At 40.8% G+C, this 19,731-nt stretch overlaps 1 protein-coding gene across 5 annotated transcripts; it reads right to left on the reverse strand.

Annotated features, from left to right (window-relative positions):
• Window positions 1–19,638, reverse strand: ADAT1 (adenosine deaminase, tRNA specific 1). 5 transcript variants are annotated; one of them, XM_027646745.1, is made up of 9 exons: window positions 19,375–19,543; window positions 18,567–18,635; window positions 17,798–17,852; window positions 16,915–17,045; window positions 15,310–15,928; window positions 12,650–12,795; window positions 10,348–10,447; window positions 7,750–7,836; window positions 1–2,773 (listed from the first exon to the last, which is right to left on the reverse strand). In XM_027646745.1, exons 1-9 carry the CDS (start codon window positions 19,541–19,543, stop codon window positions 2,641–2,643), a joined length of 1,509 nt encoding a protein of 502 aa, XP_027502546.1. In that variant the 3' UTR covers window positions 1–2,640. The 5 variants fall into 5 exon arrangements, 3 of the variants coding, with proteins under 3 accessions (XP_027502546.1, XP_027502547.1, XP_027502548.1); XM_027646746.1 differs by having other exon boundaries at window positions 2,641–2,773; window positions 17,798–17,887; window positions 19,375–19,488; XR_003528243.1 differs by having other exon boundaries at window positions 2,754–2,773; window positions 8,520–10,447; window positions 19,375–19,638.
• Between the last annotated feature and the right edge of the window lie 93 nt (window positions 19,639–19,731).

Consider the following 19,731-nt stretch of genomic DNA (forward strand, 5'->3'; position numbering starts at 1 on the left):
CCCCAACTCTGCTCCCCTGTGGCAGAGTCTGCATTCTGCTGTCCTCCCTGTGCCCTGCCTATCTCTGTTTCTCAGGGTGTCAGCTATCCTAGCACAAAGGAGTGATACAACCTTGGAACACATCAACTGGTACTTTTCAGGAGCAATTCTTCCAAAGATCTGCTGACAATGATCAAAGTTTAGTTTGCTACCTCTTACAAAAGCAGAGACTGCGTCCTCTCCTATCTCTGCATCTTTCCCTTCTGATTTTTAGACCAGTTTCACAGTACTGCTTACAGCATTTCTTGACATTTTGGAATTAAACAGATGCAGCATTTAAATACTTATTTTCCATCACAGAAATGCCATCCAGTTGAGTATAAGATCCTCCACAGGCTTAGCCTTTAAAATGCTGTTTTGTTTTAGCTCCTTCCCTCTCTTTGTATATTCATTGACATGCTCTAGCTTAAATATGTCCTCGACTCCACTCAAAACATGAGGTTAATATCAGTATTCAGCACCTCGAAAACTGCTTTTAAATCTGACAAGTAACAGAAAAATGGCAGTCTACAGTTCACAAGCATCTTACAAATGCACAGAAAAATCTTACCAGCAACAATCCTAACAGCCAGGCTCAAATTTTAGAAAAGAGTTATAAGAATTTAAATCATATAACTGCTCATCTGAAAACGAGTCTGATGCCAAGACTACAGAATGAGTCTTACACAACCCATTTTAATATTGCAGCTGAATAGGAAATGGGAACATTCCAGTCTGGTCAGGAGGTTCACTAAGACATTGTTGATTAACAAAGGGAGACTAGGTATGGTAAGTTAATAGTTTGTGCAAGATTTCAGGAAATGACATAGGTAAATTTCAGGAACCTGGAAATTTACTGGTAGTTCTTTAGGTACACTACAGGACTGCCTTTGCAACACTATTTGCTCAACTACAGTAACTGCTACCATTTGTCTTCAACAGTTCACCCTGTGGCCCATATGCAATGGCATCTGGCCATTTTTTATCCTCTGATGAATCATGCAAGTCACCCAATCTCCATAATCCCCTGCCCTCTACAAACATACAATGACTCCCCCCTCACCAGTACAACTGGTCTTTCTGCATGTTAGTGCTGCATTTGAGAGAATAGGCTTATACACACAGAATTCAAGGTTTTTGTTTTTTCTTCAACAAGTAAGAGAGAACTATACTTATCTGACAAGTCAATGTAATCATGAAGTAAAAGGATTTGCTGTAATCAATTCTCAGAATGTACTGTTTGGTCCCATATCTAGCTCAGTAGGTTGACAGCAAAGGCTGTTTGGAGAACTGCTGTGCCCATTTTTCAAATCCAAAACTGTAATATACCAAAGAGCAGAAAATTCAAATCACTGAAGAATTCCTATGTTCTAAATTATCCACTTCTTTCATCTTGCCATTGCCTTGTCCAAATATTTTACAATTTGTGGTTTACAAGAGAAAAAATACAAAGGGGGAGTGTGCTCAGTAGCAGTTACACAGTCCTGAACTTGCTCATAGAAGGCAATAACTGGGACAGAAAGTTTAGGGAGGGTTATCCATCCACTGCTTCCCCCACAACTGCTCGCAGTGTTGACGGTTTTGCCGTGCAGATGTTAGTTGGTAATAAAGCATGATGACAAGAGACTGTAAGACACATGCCAGAGAGTACTTGCAGTCCCCCCAAAGCATCTCCACCTTTGCCAGGCTATTAATGAACACTTGCCAGGGAACAGTGACATAAATGGCTAAGGCATTTCTGCTTTTAATTAACCACATCCCACAGGGGGACAAGGGGGATGCACAGTGCTTGAAACACTGAAAAGTAGGTAAATGCTTGCGTGTAGTTCCACAGGATTGACAGGTTTGAATCACGTAATTCAGGACATTTCTTTCTTTCCTATGGAAGCAAAGCAGTTGGAGGGTTATCTGTCAAAGTCCTGAAATTAAGAGAGATGCATGGGATATCATAAGAGGTATTATTTGACACAGACTCCTCCCCAGCACTCTTTTACTTCTGCTGTGGCTGTAGCTGTGGCTATATTTAGTAAATAGCACTATATATGATTGATTCCCAGAAAAAATGACGCTTTAACCGAACTAGTATTTCCAGTTAGAAGAAATAGGGCTGGGGGACATGGAAAATTCTTCCAGGCACCAGACAAGGAGAGCCAAGAGTTATAAAAATATTACTTACTATACATTAGTGTTGTCCCAGCAACAGAAAAACAACCATAACATTATGAGGACTGGAAGAAAAAAGCAGCACTAAAATTTTACAATGACGGCCTTTCTTCCACAGCACTGCTTCAATTTCAGGTGACATTACTTTCACTGCAACAATTATGGCAGATTGATCATATCCTCATATAACAGAGGGCAGCACATCCCTGCTTCCTTTCTTTTGGAGGCATATTGTTTCATGCAGCTCAGAACTTCAAGTCAGCAATGATAATTTTCTGCATTTAAATAAAAAGGGCGCTTCAACACAACGAAAATAAAGACCTCTATAAATTTCTTTCCTTTTCACTCCTGTCTCTTTACAGCACATGAACTGAGGACATCTTTTCCTGGACCTTGAACTGCAGAGGTATCTGCTGTGGACCAGAGCTTATTGCTGGATTTACGTAGCCACATGGATTCTCATGTGAAGTGCAAGTATTCTTTGGCATTCTTGACCCAACCCAGCAGGGCTTCGCTACGCAGCACTTTCCAGGCTTCTTGATAATTCAGTGCAGCTTCCTTGTAGTCCCAGTAGGTTTTTAGAGTCTTCATCCTGACAGAAAATGCACAAAAATGAAAACAATTCTATGATCCTATTGAATATAATGTCACAGAATGAAAAAAGCAATCAAACTTCTAAGAACATGATGATACCCTATGAGCTCTTTCATACTACTAGATGAAATTCTCTTCTAGAGGGACTTGGAGAGGCCCAGGCCCTGAAGCCAGACATTGTCAGCAGTCTTTCAAAAGGCAGCAAAACAACTCTTCTACCACACTTCATACACACTCTCCAGCAATAGAAGCGTTTGACTGTGTGACCACAGGTTACAGAAAATTTCCATGATAGCAAAAAATGCTGAAGCAGAGCTGAAAAGGTGGCTAGAGGTGCTTTGAATTGGGTAGAAGTAGCCTTAGCTTGCTAGAAGAACAGATATGCTTGCTGGCTGGAAGGGAAAGGGACAGAACAAACAGGACAGTTCTTTTCCAACACAAAACTGATGAAGAAGAGTGAGACAAAGGAGAAAATAAATTTTTTTCTTTCCCTAAAGTAAAAGAGACTCAGTGATTTTGGTGCTGTTCCTCTTCCTCAAGTAGCACCTATTCCCCAGAGTCTCAGCAGAACTATTGGTCACTCTGCTGAGTACATTATGCCATTGATTTTCAAAAGAGAGAAATTCAGGCCTAGAGTATCTGACAACAAGTGCCTCTAAGACAATTTCATCAAGACTTTTTTCCTTTCCTTGCATTCCTTTCTCAGCTTCTTTCATCTCCCTTTGCCAAAAAGTCTGTCAGCCACATGTGGTATGCAATGTTTTTACACATTAAACCCAATACGAAGGAAAGATGACAGGCAACATGACCTTCACCAAGCAAGAGGAAGAGCCAAACTACTACAGGAACCCTAATCTAAAAAGTCTGAGAACCACTGCACTAACTTCTAGAATAGGCTTTAATCCTCAAAGGCAATAATGATCACCCATCACCCCCAAAACTGCAGACCATCAGAAGCTGTGTTTCAGGCATTCATCATTCTGCTATAAATTTATTTCTAGAACGCTGTGACATGCATAGCAAGCCATATTATCTATCCTGCAGACCTTATGTTCTGAATGTGAGAGAGTGGTGAACCTGTCTATGCCCTTGCTGAACACAGGAGATGTCTTCCCTCTTAATAAACCTTGCCCTGCACTCTCATCCCAGCTAATTCATTCTGCTTCACCTCTTTCACATTAATCATACTCCGAGAAACTAACTTTGAGCTCCTCTGCAAAGTTCCATGGAAGGGCCCCCTGCAACTCTCCCCCACCTGGGCAGTGGAACAGTCACAGAACCCCATAATCTGTAGTGGATCATAGTTCAGGAGCATCATTGAACAGGCAAAAGACCAGCAACTATTTGCATAAGCAGCATTCAGGAAACAACCTGGTCCAAGAAGGATCAAAGTCAACCCTCCACAACTGGCTCCAAAACCCTGGCACAGGCAAGCTGCTTCTCTCCCAGGTAACATGTGCCTCAAACACAGTGCAAACCACCTGCACCTTCACCTCCATTTCATCTATTTTTCATTTCTTCCTTGCTAAATGTTGCTCTTTTTCCCTGAATCTGCTGTCAAATTAGCAGCTCTGACTCATACCTATCAGTCTGACCCAATTTAACTAAAACACATATGGGATTTTTCTAACCTACATTATTCCAACAGACTTTTGTTTGGAAACTCTTACAGCAGACAGTAAAAAGATAGCTAGAACAAAAGCAGGATAGACAGGAGCAGGATTCTCACCACACTGTAGCAACTACTAGAGCACATGTGACCACAGCCTCTTGGGGTCTCATTCTCCAAGCAGACAACATCAGTATAGTGATTTAAAAGTGCATGCAACAGAAATTAAAAAAGTATTTTAAACAGCTTCCTCAAAGAGCTGACAAAATCAACAGATTTAGTTAATTCATGCTTGATTTGTGCATTAAGATTCTAAGACATTTTCAACACATATACAGGAAAAACGCTTTCAAATTCTACGTACATTGTATCTGCATAAAAACCTTACGTGATTTGACTGTATCTCAGAAGTAGTTAAGGCTCTAAGCATTAGTAATGAAGAACCTGTGACCTTTTTTTGGCAGAAGCAAACACTAGTTTGCTGCCCCAGGCAAAGTTAAACAGTCACAGGATCTCCACCCTATCCAAGTCTGTCTGACATACGTTTCTTGCATGTTTCCCTTTACTATTTCAACCTTGCCCCCACACTACAGTGCAAGAGAGAGACAGGGATTCTGATGGCTTGTGCCAGACATGAGAAGTGGTCCACAGACTTCCCTCTGAAAGATAACACAAAAAAGGCTTACAAAAATCACCATTATGCTTGAAAACATTCACATGCTCAGCTACATGCAAAGCTGAGCGGGAATGGGCTGATAAAAAAGGCAGCCTGCAAAGAAAAGCAATACACTGCAGCAATACTTCCTTCTCAGGTAACAAACCCTACCTTTAACTCCATATTCAGTTTCAAACATTTATGTTTAACCCATAATGTACTTGCAAGATTACAGACACATTGCACGTGAAAAATATGCACAAGGAATCAACCAAAATATTACTCATACAAAAATTACCAATCGCTGAATGATGCTTAAAATCTTAGCTAAGCTACACTAATACAAACACCTAACCTTGCCTTCTAGGAGAGCCAGCAAAGTTCTGGCCCCAGTAGGCTCTCTACCTGTTCCAATTTAACAGTGCCCACACTCATCCTCTGGATAGAAGCAAAGAATGAAAGACAAAGGAAGACAAAAGAAGCAGGAGAAGCAGCTTTAGATACACAAAAGAAAACAAAACATCAGAATCAGTATAAAGCTTTAACTTCCCTGGTTCCTAGGCTAACAGTGGACAACAGTTAAGTTGGAAGGAAGAGTTAAGTGAAGAATGATCCTTGTCCTAATATACCCTACAACTACAAAACAAGCTATTCAGCAATTTTGAAATTATTACAGAATGAGCTTCCCCCAATGGAACAGAAAGGATGGGAGGCAAGAGACCAAAAAGTAGACTAGAAAAGGCAGGGTAGGAACTTAGGGTCAAAGAGCAAAAAGGAAACTGGGTGGCAGCACAGCATTAGAGCCAAGAATTTGTGGGAAGAGATAATAGGATACCTTTGAATGGAAAGAAAATACAAAACTGGGTAACAGTTAAATACACAGAAGTTTAGAGGATGCAATTTGAGATTGTGGGATTTCTTATTTGAAGTTCACTCAAACTCAAGACTCCAAGGAAGAGAGAAAAACAAAAATACGTCAGAATATTGTGTAGAAAAGGAAAGGGAAGATGAAGAAAACAGCAGCACTAAGACACTATTTTTATTTTGCTTTTTAAGTGAAGAGGAAGAAAAACAAAGACTTCAAAAGTGAATCAGCTGCACAAGCTGACTGGTGAGCTAGCACCTCTACTGTAAAAATAGAGTTTATGCAGCCTAAAACCAGTGTCACATCTGTGAATCAGCTGGACTTTCTCAGGAGAAGCCCAGACAGAAAAACAGTAGAGGACAAAAAAGTCAAAGGAAATGGCAAAGCCACTGGAGTCTAGAAAAGCCCTGAGGTGAAGTGACTTTATGTAAGCAGCACATGATCAGAACAATGAGTCACCTACCCAACAATGCACCAGTACACAACCTGTTTTGAGGAAATTATGATGGCTAAACAAGTAAGGACAAACTCCTACCCAAAAGAGGATAATAATATTATATTTTATAATAATAATAATTTTATATTTTAAACTGATTTACAAAGAGAGTGTATTTCTACTTTAGAATGAGTTGAAAGCATCTCATGCTGACATCAGAACTTTGAAATAGTTATGAGACATTTCTACGGAATCTTTAATTCAACAAAACTCAAAAGCAAGCAAGATCTACTAATTAAAGATCCAAGGTGCACTTACTTTGGCTAATTTCACTGCATCTACTGTCTTGGTACCATGAAAGGCTGAAAGGGCCTATCTCCCCTGCTTCCAGCCACACACCTCCTACCTCCTGTTTTAACTTTCCATGAGCCAATTCAGCTCATTAGTCCAAGAGAAAACACAGAAAACAAGAAAATTGTTTTCATCCACATTAGCTAGTTGAACTGACTCGCCATGAGACTGGAGAAGTGCTATTGATACGAGGGAGAAAACAGGAATCTACAGCCAGTAGCAGCAGAGACTGCTGGGGGACCATCCCTATCAGCAGCTACAAGCAGTTAAATTAGCTCAAGAGTTCGTGTAACTGCATCCTAGAGCTGGTGAAATTATACCTGGAAATAAGTCTAAAATAAAATAAACCTTCTGTGGCAATGGATTTGGAACCTTCTACCTCTCTCAGAATCTCTAAGTCAGAGAGAGAAGTTTTCTGTGCATGTGAAACTATGCCTTACTTTATGGCAGCTATTGGGGCTGGAATACCAACCAATAATGCACATAATGGTAAGGCAGACTGGATGATTACTGCAAGTAATTAACTCCAGTTTGATACACCAAACTTGTTTCTAATACTGTAAAGGAAAATTCCAAGTATGGCCTCCTCGCACAAAAGCTTCCTTCTGTTCTTTCCAGAAAGTCTCTATGTCACATATGCATTGCATAAAGAGCCATACACACTATCCCACCTTACTAGCTCCTACTCCACCACACACTGAGAAAAGATTTTAGCCTAGACTTAAAGAAAAAAAGGTTTTACTGAAACTCTTCCTTTCTGTGAAACAAAGAAATGGCATTTGATAGAATTACTAAACACCAACTAGACATCAATAACTCCCCAATTTTTGGATGCGGGGTTTGAACACCACCAAGGGCAGGCAGCTGATCTAGTAGCCATGTTTTCAAAGAGACACTACTGCCTCATCTTCTGTCTCTTTTCACATTTTTCAAGTATCAGATTTTAACAATGAACTTATCTGAAGGGAGATTCACGAGCAGATTCTAGTACCATCACAGTATTCTTTGGTTTCATTAAGATAAACTCACTCTTCTAAATGCAATAATAATGTCTTTACCGGAGAGTGTCTGGTAGATCCTCTTGTGAAATACTTGTCACCAGCTTTTGGAATTTATGGAAGAGCTCCACTTTACAGATCTTGGATCTAATATATAAAAAAAAATAAATTAGAAATTCTGATAGAAAAAAAGAAATCAGAAGTTTAATTTCCCGTGAAAAGCAGAGATCAATGTGTGCCCCTCCGCGTCCCCTCGTGAGGAAGTTGTAACTGTGAGGTCTCCCCTCAGTCTCCTCTTCTCCAGGCTGAACAAATCAAGTCACCTCAGCTGCTCCTCATAAGGCTTCCCCTTCAGACCATTCATCATCTTGATGGCCCCTTCTCTGGACCCTAATGGTTTTATATTCTTCTTATATTCTGGTGCCCAAAACTGCACACGATACTCAAGGTGAGGCTGCCCCAGTGCAGAGCAGAGCGGGACAATCCCCTCCCTCGCCAGGCCAGCGATGCTTTGCCTGATGCCCCCCAGGACAGGGATGGCCCTCCTGGCTGCCAGGGCACTGCTGACTCATGTCCAACTTGCCACTGACCAGGACCCCCAGGTCCCTTTCCGCAGCACTGCCCTCCAGCCTCCATTCCCCAGTCTGCAAGTACATCCAGGGTTGCCCCATCCCAGGTGCAGAAACCAGGACTTTTCTTTTCCAAACTTCATAAGGGTTGGTGATTGCTCAGCCCTCTAATTTGTCGAGGTGTCTGCAGGGCCTCTCTTCCTTCCAGGGAGTCGACAGCTCCTCCCAGTTTAGTATCTTCAGCAAACTTACTCAGTGAACCTTCGAGTCCCGCGTCCAAGTCGCTTATGAAGATGTTGAAAAGCACTGACCCTAAAACAGAGCCCTGCTGAACCCCACTGGTGACTGGGTCATGCAAAGACACTCTAAAATTTAATCTTCAACTTAATCTGTCAAAGGTTCATACTGTAGTCTTTGGTGGTGTAGTTAATTAAGCATTAACAAAAATACATAGCAGACATTTACCTACAAATTCCTTTTAGTCAGTCAGCTTTAACTTCCTTGATATCTAGTGTTATCTAGCATATTGATTCCTCGAGAGAAAAAAAAGTGTAGAAATACTTATCACATTTATTATTAACCAGCACCACACCCAATAAGGCTGTAAATTTCTTATTTTCATTATAAAAGTTCCTTTTGTGACTGTTTATCATGAAGGTGTAAATAGTTGTTCCTTGACACTGCTTTTAATCCTGATTTCCTAAGGGAATGAGACCTTTGTAATCACAGTCCTGTAGACTCTAATAACTTTTGAATGTTTTAGTGAATTTTGAGCACATAGTGAGAGGAGGATCTCTCACCACTAATTAAGTTCTTACACTTCTGTGCTAACTGGCAGCTAGCAGATGGCGCTCAAGTTTTCGAGCTGATACACAAATGCTATGTAACAAATTTAAGCCTACTGAGAAAAAAGGGGTTGGTTGGTTTGTTTGATCTTTCACACATCTTCTGGAATACATTACACACCACATATTGAAAGCTACTATTCTACAGTGCACACAAAGCCTGTCTCAAAAGACACACTAAGTCACCCAGGTCATGCATGTTAGCAATACCCCAGACACCAACACTGGTCACAAACCACAAAGTTCCCCTTCTTTACACAGAAAATTTGAAAATACTAGGATATACCAGTATGAACTTCAGTCAAGTCAGGCCTAACCTCAAGAAGCTCAGAATGTGCCACTTGCAGGCATGTGAACAAATTCTCCACAAGAATTGTCTAGGCTCCACTTATTATGTTATTCATTATTCAGGATGATTGTCATTCTCCCAGAAAGTGTGGGAAAAATGAACAATATGACTACTGATAAACTGGTAGTAGAAGTAGCCAACAACTAATACATGCACCCTGACTCTCAAGCTGAATTTCCACAGACCACTGACAATTTTGGTCACCTCACCTAAACTGAAGATAACATCGAGATAGAGAAATTTGTCTGCACATGTTACAAGTAATTGTTCTCAACCACAAGACAAATATGTAACTGGCTTTTTTAAGCATTAATTGTTGATAAAAGATTATGAGATGTTTTAAAGAGCACAGTGCCAAGACCACAGTTGGAAAGGTTACACGTTTCATGTTAGGAATGTGCTGCAAGCATTTCAATACATTTTCAAACTTTAAGGCAGAAAGTCATGCTTCAAAGCAACACTTCTAACAATCATACACCCAGTTCAGTTGGCTTGACTCTTAAAGAAAAAGAAATCTGCAAAAAAGAGAACCTGCAATGTACACATTTCCTTCATAGTCATCAACCCAAAAAATATAAAGCAAAAATTCTGTTAACTTCACCAGTAAATATCCTTCTCATAAAAATTTATCACAGTCACCCGCGTTTATCTACAATGCTCTCAACAATGACAAAGAAATAGGATAAACTTAACTCTCATTTAACTTTTTTATTGCAACTCCCCTCTCTCCCTTACACAGTGACTCTCCCCTTTCCCCTGCTCCCTACCTTCCCTCCTTTTCCCCATTCCCTAGATTTCCTTCTGCTCTGACAAAGCCCTACACATCACATGAGCTGACAGAGGCACCTATGCCAACAAATAAAACGTGTGTCTGGACATCACAATATTCTCACACCTGCTCTGATGGCTCCCAATCCCCTTCTTTGTTGTTCCCTGGCGGAAGCCATTTGAGGTGACATCCAGAGGTTCCTCAGGGACTGCACTCCAACTGATGGCTGTAGAAGAAAGGATTATGAACAAGGGAGATGCTCTTATCACAAAAGCAGAACCTAGCAGTTCCTATGTGTTCACGTGCTGCTTCCAAAAGTAACTCAAACTAGAAAGAGGAGCATGGTTCTCTAGGGCTGGAATTCCAGTACCTAAAAGAACAGGTAAACTCCGTTTAATAAAAAAAAAAAATAAAATACACATATACACACACACAGAGCTTTCCTCTTAATTAGATCCTTTAAGAATGCATGCTTCTAAATATCTGGCCTCCAGCTTTGTAATTCTCCCTTTCTTAGGGGGATTCCACTTTCTTCTGTACATCCTGTCCAGATAAAACATGAAGAAATTTCCAAGTCAGATGGCTTATTTTCACATCAGGTAGTGAAACAGTCCCCTAAGCAACTTGCACCAGTCATTCTGTGTTTTCCTTAGTAATTCATTGTCTGCTATTATTTTATTGTGTAAATAGTTCTATGTTTGATAACTGATGTACATCAAGCATTTGTAGACTTTACTTGAAAAATATTATTAGCTAGTAGTCAAAAACAGTTTGCTGAAAGAGGTAGCATATGCCAACAACCTTATCCTTTGCCCCAATTCTGGGAACTTTGTAATCATTTAAGACTGTAAACTTCTTAATGCTGAAACTCTGCTTAGGACACCTTATGATTTATAAGTAACCAGCAAAGCATTGGCAGCATTGGCAGAAATTGGTGTGCCCCTGCACAGCAGGTCCTTTAACTTCTACTGCTGTAAGACAACTTCTGTTCCCTAAATTATCCCATTTCTCTGTGTTCCTAACAGGCAAAACAGTTGCATGTTCATTAACTCTAAAGACCATCTTGCCACCCAAGACTCTCAAAGACTGGTTATGATTCAGCTGCAACTGTCATACTCCACTAAGTATCAATTGTACCTGCACTGAGATTTAAGTACAATTCTGCATGGCTCTACTAAATTACAATCTTATGTAGCATGAAATAACATTAGATACATACAACTGGTATTAAATCCTCCATATATATCTAAAAATCACCTGGTCAGAGGACATCAGATTCTGACAAGCAAATAAAAAGTCACTTAAAAATGAGAACATCTTCTCTTCTTTCACTTCTTCATAATTATCTCAAACTTCAAAATACTAAACAGAACATGTTTTTCTTTTTTAAAAATACCAGCTGAAATGTTCCTATCGAGCATATTTCAATGCTCAGGGTAACAGTCCAGAATTTAGAGTTTATTCTGATTTTCAATCCTTCAAGAAAATAATCAAGCCAGCATAATTCACGTGTGCAAAAAAAACTGTGAAAAAGCATCATTCATTTTCATTTAACAGAATGACCTGAAAAGTGTACAGAAAGACAGACATACACTGAATTTAGTCGCAGTCTGTTTCAGATATTTTCTGATACGTGAATTGGCAGTATTTTTCAATGATGAATTTTGTTTCCTATCTCACAAAATCAAAATAGTTTCCTTCCTGGCACTTATAAATAACTGCAATTTAATGAATCCGAATTCCATTAAGGAACCCTTTGTTTCCATTCTATTTTATCATCAGCTCTATTGTAACAGAAAAATTTCCAGTTCTGCTTCAGACAGCAGAAGGTAGGCATGTCCAAGTTTAAGGAAACTGCTTAACCATACACGGAGTGGCAGTTCTATTTTTTTTTCCCAAATGAGACCATGTTGCTAAATCAAAACGAGACTTGCATATTCATTCATCACCATGACAAAAAATGCCATGTCCAAAATCTCTATCAATTAAACCTTTACACTATACTACTCTGTATTCTTTCTTCGTTTAGATTTCTGGAGCAATTACAAGCATAACTCAGCATGGCAATTCTTCTTTTCATTACCAAGGAGAATGCAAAACTAACTGAAACAAGAAGTCTTTTGATATTTTTGTTTTCTTCTTGCCCTCGGAACTTTTGTTTTCCCTAGTTATTTTCTGTCTGTGTTTAGATTATAAATTCTTATAATCAACCAAGTGTTTATTCAGTCTGAAAACTCCCTACATGAAACTAGAGGCTGAGCTGCATAATATTAATTATTAACAATTAAGTTATGACATGAAATTAATTTCCTGCTGTTCATACTTTGCCTCTAGCACTGGCACTGAATGATGTCCCAAACAATCCAAACCACCTCATTTCTATTTGGACTTTTGCACTCAGTTATGCAATTGGCCCAAGTTAACTCACCTGCACTACAAGGAACAAGTTTTGTTTTGCTGTTAGATTGAACTTCCTGAACTGCCTCACGACTGTGTTCGAATCGAAGATCTGATTGCAGCAGCTTAACCTCCTGAGCCAGAAAACCATCTGGTAAAGATGAGATGTGCTTACACCTAAAGTAAAGGCAGAAAAATGCAAATGATTTTCGGTCTGTTCTTCCCAAGCAAGCCCATTTTGTATAATTTTCCTTCATTATCCAAAATATGTTGCTTTTACATGAAAACTGAATTCAACATGAGTTACAAAGGAAAGACAATGAGGTTTGGAGGCATTTTTCCCTTGAAAAATATTTGTTAAAAAAAAAAACAAATAAAGCCACATTAGTTTATTATTATTATTAGACCATCCTAGAAAAACTACAATGAATTGATTTTTTAAAAGGTCTAATTAAAAGTTAGTATGCAGGATAAAAACTGCAATATACTTCTGCAATCACAAAGAAAAATAATGATCATAAAGTACTTATATTATGTCAACCACATTACATTAGCAATTTTTAATGAACCTAAAGGTTCATAATCAAATCCTAAACAGACACAAAATATACTTGCAGTTCTATGTGTAATTGCATCTTCATTACCTTACATTACCATTGCATACTGAATGAGATTAGGATATGACAAAAAAAGGGTGTTTAATCACCATAATATTTACACAGAGCAGGAACAAATTAAGACTGAGGTTCATATTGTCAGATGCAATGGTCTGAAAAAGTGCCTGACTTTGCAACCTAAGAATAATGAGGCTAGGCAAGTTCTTGTCACATGTGTTACAGAGCAAGGAAAGGATTATACAGAGAGCTCCACTGGATAGGTAGTTAAGAGTTTCCCCATTAACACACTATGACCTCTCTTACAATCATCCTTGAAGGATGCAGGGCTATGGAGAAAAGGAGTTACCAAACAAAGTTAAACCTTTCATATGAACTGGTCTAGTAACTGCCTCTGAAAGAGAATGGTTCAGATCCCTGGTGTCTTTCTTGCTCTCCTTTCCCTCTACTCTGTCCAGATCCATTTACTCTTTTCTACTACTTGTAGATTCCTTTGTTGCACGCATTTAGCCTCCCAAGTAAGAAAAACATTCGCTTCCAATCCTTTCATTGCTGAGATAGTTTTCATCAGCTCAAGGATCTGAGGGGAAAGCAAGCCAGAGCACAACAGATGACTTTCCTCATTTAGCAGCACCGCACTTCATCTCCCACATAAATTTCCCTGAGGTGACAGGTTGTATTAGGAGAGCTCTACTCCTCACAGCAGGGACAAAGATCAAATCTTGGATGTAATTCAGATTAAAGCAGCAGACAAATTTTTACCACCATGGAAATGCATATAAGCTTTCCCTTTCCAGTGTAATACAACTCTGTCTTCTTCCTGTGGACCACTGCAAGCTGTCACATGCTAGTCCTGAACCACTTCAGTAAATCAGAGAACACTTGAGGTGGGAAGAGGCCTCTTGTAGGTCATCTGGTCCAACTGCCCCTGCTCCAGCAGAGCCACCTACAGCCAGTTGCTCAGGACAGTGTCCAGATGGCTTTTGAGTAACTGCAAGATGGGAGACTCCACAACCTCTCTGGGCAACGTCTGCCAGGGCTCCATCACACAGTAAGAAAGGATTTCCTGATATTCCAAGGGAACCTTCTGTGCATCAGTTTGTGCCCATCGCCTCTTGTCCTGTCATTGACACCACTGAAAACAGCCTAGTTCCATTTTCTCTGAACTCTCCCTTCAGGTATGTATACAAATTGATAAGATCCCCACAAGCCTTCTCTTCTCCAGGCTGAACAATCCCAGCTTTCTTAGCCTCTCCTCATAAAAGAGGTGCCCAAAATCCCTTATGCATCTTTGAGGCCCCTTGCTGGACTCCCTCCAGTATGCCCATGTCTCTCTTGTACTGAGAAGCCCAGAACTAGACAGAGCCTTCCAAGTGTGGCCTCACCAGTGCCAGTACAGGGGAAGGATCATCTCCCTGCACCTGCTGCAATACTTTGCCTAATATGGCTCAGGTCTCCATTAATCTTTGCTGCCAGAGCACACTGCTGGCTCATTTTCAACTTCAGGTCTAGCTGGACCCCCCAGTCCTTTTCTGTGAAGTTTCTTTCCAGTTGGACAGCCCCCAGCATGTATTGGTGCAGGACTTTGCACTTTCCCTTGCTGACTTTCATGAGGTTCCTACCTTTCTCCAGCCTGTTGAGGTCCCTCTGGACAGCAGCACAATGCCCTGTCAGCCACTCCTGGCATATCAGCCACTCCTCTTCATTTTGAGTCTTCAGCAAACTTGCTGGGCATATGCTCTGCACCATCATCCAGAAGATTAATGAAGACATTAAACAGGACTGGATCTAGTACTGACCCCCGGGTTACATGGCTACTTACACCTTCAACTACACCTTGCCCAGTGATCACTGCTCTCTGGCTCTGAGTCTGAATGGCTCTGGGCCCAGCCATTCAGACAGTTTTCAATCCACGTGTCTGCTCATCCAGCTCGTACTTTAACAGATTCTCTATTAGAACCTTACAAGACACAGTGTCAAAAGCTGACTGAAGTTCTGATATCTGTGTGACACACATTGTCTTTCCAAACTCACTGTCTCCACACACCCCATCTGATTTCCAAAGGAAAGCACTTACCTTTCAATAATTGCTCTCCGCATGGCTTCTGGGCTATATGGACACTTCCCCACTACAACTGCTGACAGATACACTGGATACTGCAGGAAATGCATGAGAAGAGCTCCTTGACACCCTAACACATTCCAGCGAGCCAGTTTATCACTGCAGGACATAGAGCACGTTCTGTCTCCACGACCTGGCTTCACTCGTAATAATCCCACACAGTGGTACCCCAGCCCAGGTGCTCGGGCATCATCCAGCTCTCCAGGTACACATTTGGCTCCAGTTCTATGAACATCTACTACCTTTGGTCTCACTAAGCCAGTCTCCTTATGAGCTGTTTGCATCTCTGCAGAACAGTCACAGCACTTTTGATTTGTGTCGTCTTCTCGTTTTACAGATTGTTGCTGAACAGGCAGGTCTTTGGTGACTGTGGAAAAACAACCATCATCTTCAGTCTTCATTCTCTTGATTGCACGATTAGTTGCCATATTCTCTGCTTTCCTTTTATCTTCTGGACGTAAATGATCGTGGTTACTTCTACACTCTGCTGATTGTCCAGCTGCATCACCTGCAGTCACTGGCTTAGAAAGCTGGTTCTCTGGTTCACTGATTGGAATAATAGAAGCATCTCCACCTAGAACCAAAGAAATAACATAAAATTGGCCAAAAACACATTTCATGACTGGAACACATCACACCAGTAATATCACAACTACTATTAGCTTTCAGAGAGTTGCACTCAGCAAAATTTAACTATGAGAATGTGTTTTTAAGACAACATTGTCCTGTGCAATGATGAATCAGATTTCACTGAAATTTGAGCCAATATATGCTCAACTTCAAGTTTTACATTCTACATAAGAAACAATCAAAAGAGTAAAATTTAAAACAAAACCTATAAAGCAAAAGGTAACAAAGGCATTTGACAGGCTACAAGCAGTGCTGAAGACTCACAGGAAAACCAGTCTGATCTAACTAAACAACATGAACCTCAAAAGAATAATTAAAGAATAATCTGTTAAATAAGGGTGAAAACTTTAATCTGTATCACTAAAACAAGCTCAAAACCAGAATTCTAAAGCTCAGCTCAAAGCCAGCAAAGCAAGTCTGACAGGCCTGGTGACAAAAAGAGCATTTTCCACGACAGAAGTTGCAGGGGGTTTGTGTTTGGTTTTTTTTGGTTTTCTGTTTCACTGGGTCGAGGGGGGTATTGTTTGGTTGGTCGTTTTTAGTAACTGTGGTAAATGTCGGTATTTTCTATTAAAATTTTAATCCAAGGAGAATGTTTAAAGCAAAGCAATTGCACAATATGACAGGACCTTTGGCAAGTATGTTAGTTTCTGGAAAAGAAAATACTAGCTATTATTGTTTAAAGTGAAACATTCAACTATATAACGAGCAGTATATCAGATTTACTGAGCTCTCATGAATCACACCCAGTAAGACAAATTGACAAATCTATCTGTAGAGGACCAGTCAAGCACATCTTCAGGCACATACTTGTAACATGAATTACTGCCTCACCCTCACTCCAGGCCAAAGAGAAACCAAAGAAAGGCAAGGGGTAGAAAACATTTTAAAAGTGGGAGCAATGTAATTGGTTCACTCCAGCATACTCACATGGGGTATGACTGGAGAAGAAAACAAATACGATATTTGGTTTAAGCTTCCATTTTCCAGTTTCAGTTCCCGGACTAAAGATACTACACTGCTGAAGGGAGGCTGCCAGCCACACCTGATGGAGAAGGTACCTGTCAGGCAGAAAGTTTTCATTAAACATTTACTGCATTTTTGATGCACGGGAAAACAACAAAACTTAGATGCCCTCTAGTGCCTGTTCTTTCCTGATGCAGTCTATGAGAAGCCAATCAGTTATGCTTCTACAGATAGATGGGATCCAACATACTCCATAAACAAAAACACATAATTGGAATTTCAATAACAGAACTCAAAGGGTTGGATTCAGTGGAGTTAACTATCTCCTCAAATTGTGTACATAAGGCCCTCTCCTCCCACTGTGTGTGTTTTTACCAGCACTGGAACTCATCTGATTCTGTAAGACTCAGTTTGGTGGCATCAAATTGCAAATGTACTCATTTCTGCAGAATTACTATTCTCCTGGCTCAGTTCCTTGAACCAGCTTATCCCATGTAAACAAGAGGACTGGTATGTGGGAAACAGCAAAACTTCTACCCTTGACCAGTAGTCATCAGACCTGCATTGATGTCACATGGAATCAGATCCTAATTCTTCATAAAGAGGCTCTACAAGAACACAGAAGAAACAAGCTTTTGTGAAAGGACCTTAACACCACCTAGAAGTGTAAAAATTAGGCTAAAATCCCGCTAACAGGGGGAAAGATTGTTGCCTAGAGAGAAGTAATGCAGTGTTTCATTACACTCTCCTATCTGAAGGGGCAAAATACGGCTATTTCAGCAACAGATCAAAACCATTTGTATCTCAAGCCCTTCAAGTGGCATTGAGTAACAGCACATGAACTCACCTCTGGAAGCTCCTCTTGGCCACAACTTCAGCATGACTGTCATTCAAAATGTCTCCTAAAGCAACAACCAAGTGAGAATACAAATCACGACTGAAAAGTAGACAAAGCAAATAGAATTTCACATAGGACAGTTCTCCAGATTTATTAGCATTGCTATTAGGTTATTGTAAGATATTTAAACTTCCAATCACCACAAAAGGAGCCTACACAAATGAAGGATAAAAAATGGACATGCAGAGCAAAGAAAGCCCTGCAATAAATAGTGAAAAATGGTAGTTGTGTGAAGTCATGTATCTAACCCATACACTTTTGGTACAAACACTTAAAACTATCTCATTGCAGAATATGCAGTAAGGGAGAAAAAGCCTGTTAGTGTCTTCCTGATGTCACCCCAAACTCAGTGGTATCTTTTGCATCAGACCACCACAAAACCAGTCAGGTAACCAACGTGCAATTATTTTGCTTGTGTTTTGCTTTGCTTTTAGCTATGATGTCTCTGAGTATGCAGACTCAGGACCTAAGCTATACATTTCTACGTATAAAAAGTTCACTCACCCTTAAAGCAGAAAGTGCAGCAAACTTTCAGGGCAGCCATTCTGGCTGCCTAAGCTCCTCTCTCCTTGATAAGGAGTGGTCTGACTTACACTTCTGGCTTCAATTCAGAATAAGTCTGAGCAGAAGACCTTGTACATTTTTATTGATTTTTATGACACCAGCAAGAGAGAAGATAACATAGGTAGTCTGTTCTCGAACTTTACACCACACTTACCATTTTTTCTCATTTTGTTTTGGCCAATACATTTTGTTCCAGTTCCCATAGCAACAACTTCCTTAGATACTGAAAAAGAAACGTTAACTGAACAAACTATCACCAACTATTGCCAGAAGTCTTGCTCTCACACAGTTATTCTGGTAAGACAACACACAGAACATTGTGTAGAAGAGAATGGACAGGAAGACAGGCCATGCAACCTTACAGAAAGAAAACAGATCCAGAACTGAACACAGGAGGCAGAGGCACCAGTGTGAGAAAAGTCTATGATGGCAAAGCAGGAACGCCAATAGAGGTTTGGTGTGCCAGGCAGCACAAGTGGACACTGGCAGAGCACTCCCCAAACATATAAGAAATAAACACGGGATACAATCTGCCTGACAACACTGAAGTGCCAGCAAGAGAAAGGAATATATACACAAATGCAAAATGCAGTAGGACAGTCTGCTAAAGGAGAGCAAACTGAGACCTTTCTAGGATTCTTTCAAATAGTAGCTAAACATTTTTGCAAGTGTTTATATTTGGAATTCACGTCCTGCCTAGACCTTCACCACTTTATGCAGGCTTTCATCTTCTTAGTCTGGGAAGAAGAGCGTTTCACTATAACCATCTCTTTCCAGACAGAAGTTGTAAAAGCTTTTACAATCACAAAGAGCAAAGAATTTGGGTGGAGATAGAAATGGGACAGGAAGGGGTGTATGCTTTTCTTAGAAGTTATCTTGGGGGGGGGTGTTAAAGCGCATCAAGGACTGCCACCTCCTCTCCCCATTCCCCACCTCCCAACCCTACCCCAACTCATTCTTACCCTGGAGGTTCCCTGGACTAGCAAAAGCCTCAGTTTGGGCTGCAGACTCCACTTTGACAACAGCTGCCAGTGAAGTCCATTCCCTCTTTGGATCTGGTTTCCCCTGCCTGGGGAGTCTCGTCCTATAATGCAGGTAGCACAGCCCAGCGATTTCATCAGCTGACCACATGGCTCCCGGTGCAGGCGCAGGCTCCGGACGGGGCCGGATTCCCTCACAGCCCGCGAACACCCACCCGCACCCTCCCGACGCCGCCCCGCGGGGACTCGGGCGGGGACTCGGTGCGGGGGGCGCCGCGCACGCGCAGCCGCGGCCCGAGAGCGGCTCCTGCGCACGCGCACAGAGGCACACACGGGGGG

Source organism: Corapipo altera, unplaced genomic scaffold, assembly GCF_003945725.1.
Source record: "Corapipo altera isolate COAL_440 unplaced genomic scaffold, ASM394572v1 62, whole genome shotgun sequence".
NCBI classification, from domain to species: domain Eukaryota; kingdom Metazoa; phylum Chordata; class Aves; order Passeriformes; family Pipridae; genus Corapipo; species Corapipo altera.

Coding starts and splice junctions, on each gene's coding strand:
- ADAT1 (XM_027646745.1), bottom strand. CDS start 19,543: ATGTGGTCAGCTGATGAAATCGCTGGGCTGTGCTACCTGCATTATAGG. Junction 17,853..18,566: donor AAACAAAATGAGAAAAAATG/GTAAGTGTGGTG, acceptor TTGTTGCTTTAG/GAGACATTTTGAATGACAGT. Junction 2,774..7,749: donor GATCTACCAGACACTCTCCG/GTAAAGACATTA, acceptor ATTTTCTGTCAG/GATGAAGACTCTAAAAACCT.